This window comes from Phoenix dactylifera, chromosome 1 (assembly GCF_051530095.1).
Source record: "Phoenix dactylifera cultivar Ajwa chromosome 1, Ajwa_hap1_PhDact_Kaust_v1.1, whole genome shotgun sequence".
In the NCBI taxonomy this organism is placed as follows: domain Eukaryota; kingdom Viridiplantae; phylum Streptophyta; class Magnoliopsida; order Arecales; family Arecaceae; genus Phoenix; species Phoenix dactylifera.
Genome location: NC_143190.1, coordinates 4,795,921 through 4,806,654, shown reverse-complemented (window position 1 = coordinate 4,806,654; position 10,734 = coordinate 4,795,921). Strand labels below are relative to the sequence as shown.

Here is a 10,734-nt window from a genome sequence, read left to right as displayed (position 1 = left end):
ATTTATATATTTAAAATATATATTATATTTTATTATGATTTGTTATATAATATTATGCAATGTTTTTTATGGTCATTTTATCATACCAAAAATATTTTCTTAGTTTATTTATCAAATATATATTAAAATTTTACAGCATTTTAGAAATATAATTACTAAAAAGTAAATAATTTTTATAAAAATTTTATTTTTAAAAGCTTTACTCCTAATATCTCTACCAAATGAAGCCACGAACAGTTTATATGTATCAATAACGGAGATATCAGCTACGCCAAACGGAGCCATAACCTGCTGATATAACAACAGAGTTATCTCGAAGAACAAAGGGCATTTTGGGGACCGAGCTTCTTATTCTCTCTCTTGTGAGAGACCGTGACCCAAAAGCTTAATTAAAAAAATAAAGAAAAAATTGAACGTTTGGCAGCGGAAAGAATCTTTCAGACCGTGACATAACCTCTCCCCATCCATCAATGAATCCAAGACTCCTTTCTTTTCTCTCCTCTTTTCTCCGCATCGGTCTTCCTCTCTCTCTCTCCCCCCCCCCATCAGACCCTAGAAACTAGAAAGAGAAATCTAGCTCGCTCGGTAGCAAGATGGCGATCCAGGAAAGGCTCCTGGGACTAGCGATGGAGTTCCGGTTCCACCTCCTCGCCGCCGCTGCCCTTGCCGCCGCCGTCTTCTCGCTCCTCAGCGTCGGGCCCAGCTTCGCCACCGTCGTAAGCTTCTTTTGGCCCCTCCTCCTCTCCACCGGCTTCTTACTCGCCGCCGTCGCCGTCCTCCTCCGGATCTCACCCCCTCCGGAGGAGGCCGCCGCCGAGCGCACCGGGGAGGAGCTCATCCACTACGTCGCCGGTCGTCCAGAGGAGGCTCCCCAGGATCGGCCGCCGGCAGGAGTAGCAGGCGAGGCGGCGGAGGGAAACGAACGAGGAGAGGAGGAACACCCGAAGTCGCAGTAAAAAAGGGGGGAAACAAATCTCTCTCGCGCGCAATCCGCCGGAGGAACGGCTTAATGGGAGTATTTGGGCTACGTGACGGGCGCTGATTGGAGGTTAGAAGACCGAACACCGGATCCGCCAGAGCCGTCAGCCGGATGTAAAAGTGTGCCTTGTAAAGAGGTGGAGGACATTCAAATGGACCATAATCTTTTGAAGTGGATTGTGGATATTGTGGGAATATCTTAGGTTTTTGTGTGTTGGATATTTTGTTGCTGTCATTATCATCGAGCATCAAAGTATTTAAATTATGTTGTCATCCTTCAAAAAAGTGAAATAGATTGATGTTGCAAGTTGGAACACCAAACACCAACTATACAAACTGATACATCAAGAGTAAAAACTAGGCAATTAACATAAAGATCGAAGGGGATAAAAGCTATGGAGTCCAAGGAAAAAAAAAATAATAGTAGTACTATCTATCATACATAGCAATAGCAATGTGGTATACAATGGTAACATCAATTTGAATGGCAATTAAGGTGCCTACAAAGAAATCTCAAGTGAAGTTCATAACATTGTAGTGAAGCTGCAATGATACACAGTGGAGCATGGGTGCTAAAGTCTCTAACCGCAGTTTTTTTTTTCTTAACTTTGTGAGCTAGGATGGGAGAAAATTTAATTGAAATTTGGGTGGTAGGATATGCTTTTTATACTAAAAGAGAAACCTCCCTCACAAAAATGCAATCAGGTATTGAACATCTGTAGCATTTTTGGGAAGCTACATATGGCTAAATCTTTGGTGTCACCTAGCAAGATACAGATTGCTAGGCTAGATAAAGATTTTCTCGATTGTTCAACTCTTTCAAACAGTAAATTTGCTCAACTCCTTAGAATGCACTTAATAGAATGCTGCCGGTAGATGCACCATGCACATTTCATGTTGTTTACCCTTTCCTCTTTTTGAGACTTCCCCAAACTCTCCTTTCCACTTTATCATGTCCCCTGCCTACTGATATGTCCAGCTTGACACTGGCCTCTCCCTTGATTTGTTTCCATTGCATTCCCTCGTCTCTCCTGCTCGCTTCTCTATTATTTTCTTCTCCCATCAACTAAGCCCAGGGCCTCTAGGATTGGTGCCCTTTTATAGTCTTTTAGTGCATGAACTCTGCTTTCTTTAATGTGTAAATCGTTGGAATGTCATTTCTTGATATGTCTCGGAGTTTTGATCGCATTTTAGAATCCTGAATGCCAGTTTGTTTAATCTTTTTGTGAATTTTTATGTCGCAGAAAGTTTTTAAACAGAATAATGGGACTAGGAGTTTTGACATTAAACTCTGATCGAGCATGATCAAGAGGAATGGTGAAATACTAAACTTATAACAAAGTCTATCTTTGGCTTTCAGAGATAATAAATTTGTCAATATCTAATAGTTTTGCCTCATAAAGACAAAGTTGATTTTGTTTTTTCAACATAAGTTGGATTGCTTATTAGTGATTAGAAACTTATTTGGACTTGTAGTTACAATCTATTTATAAATTGAGTCATCAAGTTTCTCCGTTTGCTAATTTTTCTTGTAAGACATTTATGCATCAAGTTTCTGTCTTTACTACAGGGAATCTGTACTTATATCTGAACTCTGCATGAGTTCTATATATAGTGTTGCCTTTGGAAATCATATCAACACTTCAATTTGAAGAGACCTATCTGTTTAAAGAGTATGCTCCATCATGATAGTAAAACTACAAACTATTCTAGATGTTCATGGAAACTAATTTGACACCGTATGGTTTTAATCTATTGAACTATCTCATTAATTCATTTTATAAAATACGATTCGACTTATCTCTTTGACATTACAAGTTCCTCTGGAACCATACATTGCAATAGTTGTTTATATTATTATGCCTAATCTTGCATCAGGCTTGATCGAATTCTAAAAAAATGTCCATATAAAATTACAATATACTTGAATAATATATTTATTATAAATACACTATTTAATCTTAGTTATTACAAAGATACACAAATAAAATATTTTATTTTCAAATATGTACTTGGTAGCTAGCTTGTAGTTTACTCATGAATAAATCAAATACTATGCACCTTTTCAAGTTCTCTTTTTTACATTAGATGTATAGCTAATCCATGCAAAACAATGAGTTATCTCTACTGCACTTGTTACTATTCTGAATAATGATGCTTTAATTAGCATTGAAAGAAGCTTGGCACTAGGCTTGATCTTAATTTTATTCCTTTGCTATTAGTTATATATGCCAAATCTTGTATGTTCTATACAGTCTAATGATGCAGTCTGCCCAGGAACTTTGGAGAAGAAATGGCATGATAATCTATAAACACTAACAATCCCTCCACTCAAAAGCTGCACCTCATGGCTACAAACCTATAGTGAGTCATTAGTTGGAGCTTCAATTATGGCAATTGCTCCTCCATCTCCACGGTGCTTCAATTTCCCTCTATTAGTTTATGGATCATCTTTCATTTATTTCTAGTCTGATTTTTCCCCCTTCTTTCCTATAGCCTTCTACTATATTATGGCAGACTTTGCTAGCTCTCTTGATCATCCTCTGTTGTTAGTTTTTTTTTCTTCCCTTCTTTTCCTTCTATTATGCAATAAAATTTTCAAGACCCAAGAGATAAGATTCGAATCCTGGAACAGCAAGTCCAATTCTAGATACCAAGCTCTCCTCACCAAAAACATAGCACTGGTTGAATATTTTCTACACGTTTACTTTGTTGTATATTTCATCTCTTATTCACATTGCTGTATTACACTTTATTGTTCTAGTTTTAGTGCAAAATTTCATTTTCTAATTTGAGATTTGTCATATTATTGATTTTTGATGCATTCGATGTGCTGCAAGCATATGAAAAATGAATCTTAAAAGATAGTTGTTGATTCATATCCCATGCTAGAAGTTGATGTGGGCAAATTTAAATTCTGAATGTTCTGCAAGTAGTGATGGCTTGCATGTCGATTTGGTGCGCCTGTAAATCCTACATGGGCATTTGCAAATTGGTTCAAGTTTGGTGTTAGTGAAGCATAGAGGCCCGACGAAGATCTGGTTTGAATCTGATGCATTGTGTATCATCAAATACATATGAATAAATATAACTTGGCCAGCTCATTGATGCATCTTACTTCAGGATGCTTATGAAACATTCACTCAGTCTCAAAAATATTTTATTACGTATAGATCAAAAGAACCAAATGATTTAGTAAATTGGCCTACAGGAAGAGATAATAAGGAAAAGCAGCATTTGCTGTGGCAGGAATACTTCCAAGGAAGTCAATGGACTTAATTGTGCAGATCATAGATCTGTATTATTTCGATGTATGGAATCTTGCGTAGCTATTGGCTGAATTAATTAAAAAAGATAATTTTCTTTATTACCTACTCATCCACCTCTAATCTCAATTAATGGGCAGCCACTAAGTTGAAGTTCTTTTCATTTCTCCGACTTTCCTTGTTCTTACCCTTCATTTGCACAAGTTGAATACACCTTTGCTTCACATAGAAATGGCAATGTAAACCCTGGAGTTGCACTATAATGTTTCACTCTCTCTCTCTCTCTCTCTCTGTATTTTTCCTCTTTTTTTGGTACAATAATGTTTCACTCTCTAAAGAGAAAAAAGATCATCTGGATGGCAATGTAATATGTGAAGATTTATCAATTGAAATGTAGTGTGGCAAACAAATTCATAATGCCTGCTTGATTTGGAGAATCATATGGATCCAGGATCTCGTGCCCAGCTCTCTACGTCCATTTGTCATATATTCATGCATATTAATTAGCCCTAATCAAATTTACAGGCCTCCTGTATTAAGATCAATCATTTCCAGTTTACAAGCTGTTGGCCTGTCCATCCAATTCGGCGACTGCCAAGGTGCTTTCATATTTTTTTCTCAAGAATAAAAAAAAACTCCATAACTATGTGATAGAACAATTGACTGCAGATCAATACTTACACTGCATAGAGCTAATTTAGATTGCACATAGTTTACGGTGGTAGGAATCTTTATGGGAAATTACAACAAGATCCAAACATGTTGGACCTGATCTGACTTTAGATCAGTGGCACTTTCTCTAAGAGAGAGAGAGATGCAGGTCTTTAGAGAGTTGAGTCCTCAATAACATATGTCCATACAATCTGAAGCATTTTGTTTTCTGGGCCACTAAATAACCTATTTAACTTCACTTGAACATCTTTTAATAACTAAACATCCTTATAATTAGGAATTTTTCTATCAAAATATTTTTTTATTTACACCTTCTATTTACATACATAACATCAATGGCTAATATGGAAGGTGTCAGCATGCAAGCCGGTAAAGCCCCTGGGTAGTTGTACTAAGAAACCTGAGTCCAGACCCAGCCTTAACCAAAATTGTGAAGTGTATCTGGAAAACTGCTACCTCTCATTGTGCAGCCCATTGTCTACAAACCTCTTCTATCCAGACACGCGCACACACATGCGCGCGCACGCACACACAGACACAGACACACACACACACACACACACACAGAAGCTCCTCAGGTAATTGAACTTGTAACCAGTCAGATTGGTCATAAGCTATGTAAATTACATGATAAAACTCAAGATACATTACAGGGATGGCAAAACTCACAACTCATCGTGTATGTAGACAAAGAGGCAGAAAAACTGGCACTTGCAACTGGCCAGATTAATTGTAAGATTCATAAACTACAAAAGAAACTCAAGTTACATCCACAGGGATGACAAAATTCACAAAATCAGTTGTGATACAGCTTCGTGTGCAACCATGAAGCAGTTATACTCCAAACAGCAGAAATAGTATTATCAGTCAAAGACATTCATGGAAACTTTTCACCTAGAGGATTGAGCGATTATCAGATCGGAGTTTGATATTGTACCTGATTGATCAACATCAAGTTCCTCAAACTCCTCCATCACAAGTGCTATATCCTCTTGGGTTATCTTCCCCATTTCTTTGAGCTTATATATTATGAACTCAGCAGCACTGTGGATATCCAACACCATAACCATTGCTAGATTTGAGAATATTAAACAAGATACTTCATAGAACATGTTGTGGACTGGATAAAACATTTTTAAAACTTTTTTGAAGTAATAAAACATTCAAAATTTAAAAAGAAACTAGTAGCGAATGCGCTTACCCCACAGCTCCATCATCATCCAGATCTGCTGCTTCAAGATCCATGAATGTCATTCTCCGTGTAAGCACCCATTTTGCAAGCAGTTTCTGTCTACTCTCTGTGTTTAACTCGGCAAGGTAGAGAAAGAACTGAGCTAAACAAATTGTACTAGTCATTATCCAGAACACAGCAAAAACACGCCCCCCTTTAGTTGAGAAACTCTTATCCCCATAACCCAATGTTGTGATAGTGGAACAGACACAATAGAAGGCATCAACAAGGTTTAGCTTCTCGACCTTCAACAGAAAGATAGTTCCCATAAGTATGAGAACTGTAAGAAGCAACGTAGTTGTATAAAACTTGTACTTCACTCTGTTTGACTCAATCTCCTTTAATGTATGTGCCTGACCAACCTTACGATGCATGTGTAGTGCTTTAATAATCAATACTTCTTGCTTCTCAACAAGGTAATCAGCTGCTCTACTTAAGAGGAGTGCACCAATTGCCATGCCAGTAAACACAAAAGCGCAAGCAAGAAGTTTTGTAGTGACACTGTTGGGAACAAGGTCACCATAGCCAACTGTGGTCATAGTAACAATACAGAAATATAAGGCATCAAGAATGCCATTGGTTGTCTCACCCTTGATCTGATCCTTCACAAGATAGAAGCAAACAACACCTGCTCCCAAGTAGATGACCAAGAATAAAGATACCTGTTTAAAGCTTGGACGGAAATTACTGAAACTGAACTTCAAATCTGAAAACGAGGCACCATGTTTGATTGACTCTGGTGTGAAGTCTCCAGGAGTAGTTCTACAACGACGGAATCTTTTCTTCTTTGCTGTGTCATTTTTCAGCGGTTGATGGGGAGGTTCCTGTAATGCTGGGAGCAAGGGCTGATTTGCAAAATCATTTGCCATTAGCTAGTGCCTAGGATATGATCACTCACGTCCAGAAACCTACATGACAGAAAAATGTCAAGAGAAGTGAGGTTATGTATTATAAATCTATACGCAGAAAATACATCAAGGAGACTATTTATTTACTACCAAGTGGCAGATTTAGGCATAATGCAATGTGTACTCTAAATCAAAAATTCAAAATTTCCATGATCATCTCTCTCAATAAGGCAAAAAGAAACCAACACTTCAATAATGTAAAGGAACAGTTTTAACTATTAAATATTATGTTTTTTTCCAGCACTAGTCACCTTTGTAAACAAAGTCCATTCGTATATTTCATGAAAAATATTTAATACATGTTTTCACCCCCTCCCCACCCTCCCTGCTTCTTTTCTTGCTGTTAGGAAAAAAGGTAGTTTCTGTTTCCTGTGAGAACCAATTTGACAGAGGTGTCCCAAAACGAAAGAAATTGTTTTATTAATCTAAACATCCAATCCATGAGAAAAACATTACGCAATATTAAGCTACATATACAAACAGTCCATGTCCATAATATGACCAGCATGCTTGCTAACGACATAAAGCTGAGTATAAGGCTAGCATCATTAAGAATCCCTTTGTCCATCAGGCTAGGAAACAAATTTGGACTTCCATGATAGCAGCAGTAGGTGGTAACACAGAATGCAACAACCAATACAAAACCCACAGCTTTGAATTGCTCTTATTAAATAACTGTCACTATCAGAAATTATGAAAAGCTTGTCTTTATACAAAGATTTTGTTTTTACCAATTCAGCATTTTCCCAATCAGAAGGCAACATAGTTCACAAATAATTGACAACAAACTTCATAAATAAGCAAATAAAGATCAATTGAATCATGCAAATCATAATTGAATAAAATTACAAAATTAACACTGCTGTAGATGGGTCTAGAGACATAAATTTCAATTTTCTTGAAGAAATCCTCACATTCTATATCAGCAAGGACAGAGGATCAATAATCCCACAACAAGCGAACTGCATTATGTCTACCACAGATTGTAAATATCGCAATTCCCGTATATGTTAACACAACATTGAAGTTCAAATTACAGGCATCCAAATTTTAAGGGCCTGTTTGGATACTTTGCATCTAAAATTCATTAATAAGTTAACATCTGATTGAAAGTGGGAGGGATGGGAGAGAGGCGAGGAGGTGTGTAGGTGAGAAAGGAGGAGGTTACCTGAATTTAGGGATAAATGAACTCACCCCCGAGAATGAGTTTGCTCTTAGTGAAATTTCAGAATTGCAGGATGTTAGCGCGCCATTCGTCAATGATTTTCTCTCCTGTCCTTCCTACGTTCCTTCTTACTTTCTGGAGGATGTTAAGATGTCCCATGAACAGTGGATGTAAAGCATCCAAACAGCCCCTAAGCACTTATAGTACCTTGACTTTTATTTTTCTGTCAAAAAAAGTACCTTGACTTTTATTGTATGACAAATATATATGTGCTTAGCTAGAAGTATGAACATGACAAAATAATAAATGTCAAGTTTCTTGTTGGTCAAGTCTCAAGTATCTGCACAACATGTTAAAGCTGGCATAATATTGTCATGATTATCTGATAACAGTAGAAACTCTATGCCAGAACATTTTAAGGTGCTTAGTCCAACATATCAAGAACAACTATACCTTCCCTTTATTCAAATTTAACACTCATTCTTTATAAGGCCTTTATTGGTTTTTCTCTAAACATGGTCAAAGTATATTTCTCCCTCTATCAAAATACATATAATATTACAGCACACCGAATAATAGATAAGATGTTACAACCAGGAACTTCCAGCATTGGACATTCAACAGAATCCTTGAGTATTTTGTGTCACAATAATTTGTGAATAGGGTGGGGCTTAGGTCCTTCCTTTTATTGTCAAGGAAAAAGAATCCAAGTAATTTATTATCCAAGTAAAGTCTTATATTTGATTCTATATGTAAATAATAAAAATCATTATGGAACCATTGCAAGATATTCTTCACTCCCCACCCAATTCTTACAACTGTTTGCTATCCAGCCACCACAAAACACACTCAAAAAACGGGAGAAGACAGGAACAACAGTTAGTAGGAAGAGCATCTGAACTTAAGGAAGATTAAAATGCCATGCCTCTATTTGCCTAGATATTGAGGATGTTCCTTGGCGCAATGGTAAGGCTGCTTCATTATGAACTGAAGGTCACAGGTTTAAAACATGAAAACAGCTTCTCCGCATGTAGAGATAGGGCTGCCTACATCTGAGATTCTCTATGCCTTGCAATGGCAGGAGCGTCATGCATTGTTTTACCTATTTCTATTTGCCTATATATTGATACTTGTACTTTTTCTATTTCACATTCATGCCGTGAAGAGGTAGCTAGAGTGCAGGTACTGCGGTGGATGAAGCTCTATTTCAAGGTGTGACTATTGATCCAGCATCTTGCTGATGCTTGATTTTTCTGTTCAACACCTTTCCTTCTTAATTAACAAAGAATAAATATTTGAAAATAATATATAACTTTATCATGCTGCGATATATTCGATATGCTCATTATTATACATTTTGAATGGTACTGCCTCTAAGCATTACTGGTTAGTTGCTCATGCACTTGGATAAGGACCCATTTGATGCAATAGTGTTGCCATCAAATTATGTTATGGATAAATTAGATGATTTCTCCACATTAAATAAGAATATCACGTGGTGCTCATTAATAGAGCAAACAAAATAAAAATCTTTTCAATATTGGGACTAAGATAATGTAAGAACAGATTATCTGAATAAAAGAAAGGAAAATAAACACAACAAATGGAAAATCATTGAACATTCTTTACATGCTGACTGAACAAAGGTGTATGTCAGTAAACTCTATATTTAAAAAAATGGTGAAAGACATTTTTTTAATTGGGAGGATGTCTTTTCCCCTCCTATTTCCCTCAAAAAAAATAAAAAAGTGGTCTAAAAACTAAAGCAGTCTTAATATTGAAGGAATAAATCTTTTAGTGAAATCCTCCGTTCAGAAAGCCTCATCAAAAACAAGAGAGAAAAAAAACCCAAATTTATTAAGGAGCCGAAAAAAATCATGAACCGGATCTTCAGGATTTAGTAAAAGATAAAGGCAGCTAAATGAAACCCAAAATCAATTACCTTGCCACAGCCCTCCCAGAAAACTAAATGAATTATAGACTTTTCGGCAATTTGGAAAAATATCGAATTCTCTGCCGACAACGTTTCTCTCACGGAATCGGATCTCCACATCAGAATCACCGGTTGGATCTTGAAGAACGAGTAAAGAAATGAAAAACAAATGACCAAACTGGTTAAGAAAGGGATAATGAAATCAAGAAAATGTTGAATTGAGAGAGAGGAAAGCTTGGACGATTCACCTCGGAGAAACAAACGGTCTCTTTAGCATCAGAGTAGGTAGGAACGGAAATTTGGGGTTTCAGAGGTGCGCCCGAGCTCCGCGGGTTTGCAAGCCTTTTGACCCTGCGAACTAGGGGAGTGGGGAGTTTGTTATAGAAAACAATAATGAGATTCTGACCGTGACCGTGACCGTGACAAAATTCTGGAACGTTCTAGTTTTTAGATGAATTATGATGGCCATTTCCCCGGCGGAGGCTCACCTCCCAAATGAGATTTTAGGGCTTTCACCGACCGATAGCAAAAAAGGAACTTACTCTGATCCACACAAAAAAAAAAGGTAAATGAACTCTGCC

At 37.1% G+C, this 10,734-nt stretch overlaps 2 protein-coding genes across 6 annotated transcripts; one reads left to right on the top strand and one right to left on the bottom strand.

Moving 5' to 3' along the window:
- The first annotated feature begins 421 nt into the window (after positions 1-421).
- On the top strand, positions 422-1,251 carry LOC103722742 (uncharacterized). Its single transcript, XM_008813409.5, has one exon. It carries the CDS (start codon positions 594-596, stop codon positions 954-956), a length of 363 nt encoding a protein of 120 aa, XP_008811631.1. The 5' UTR covers positions 422-593; the 3' UTR covers positions 957-1,251.
- A 4,244-nt stretch (positions 1,252-5,495) lies between these two features.
- On the bottom strand, positions 5,496-10,734 carry KCO1 (Outward rectifying potassium channel protein). Of its 5 annotated transcripts, XM_026810630.3 has the most exons (6): positions 10,642-10,734; positions 10,402-10,511; positions 10,163-10,291; positions 8,224-8,443; positions 6,118-7,055; positions 5,496-5,960 (listed from the first exon to the last, which is right to left on the bottom strand). In XM_026810630.3, the coding sequence occupies exons 5-6, from the start codon at positions 7,014-7,016 to the stop codon at positions 5,807-5,809; spliced, it is 1,053 nt and encodes a 350-aa protein (XP_026666431.3). In that variant the 5' UTR covers positions 7,017-7,055; positions 8,224-8,443; positions 10,163-10,291; positions 10,402-10,511; positions 10,642-10,734; the 3' UTR covers positions 5,496-5,806. The 5 variants fall into 5 exon arrangements, with proteins under 5 accessions (XP_026666431.3, XP_008811632.3, XP_026666433.3 ...); XM_008813410.5 differs by lacking the exon at positions 10,642-10,734 and having other exon boundaries at positions 10,402-10,530; XM_026810632.3 differs by lacking the exon at positions 10,642-10,734 and having other exon boundaries at positions 8,250-8,443; positions 10,402-10,530.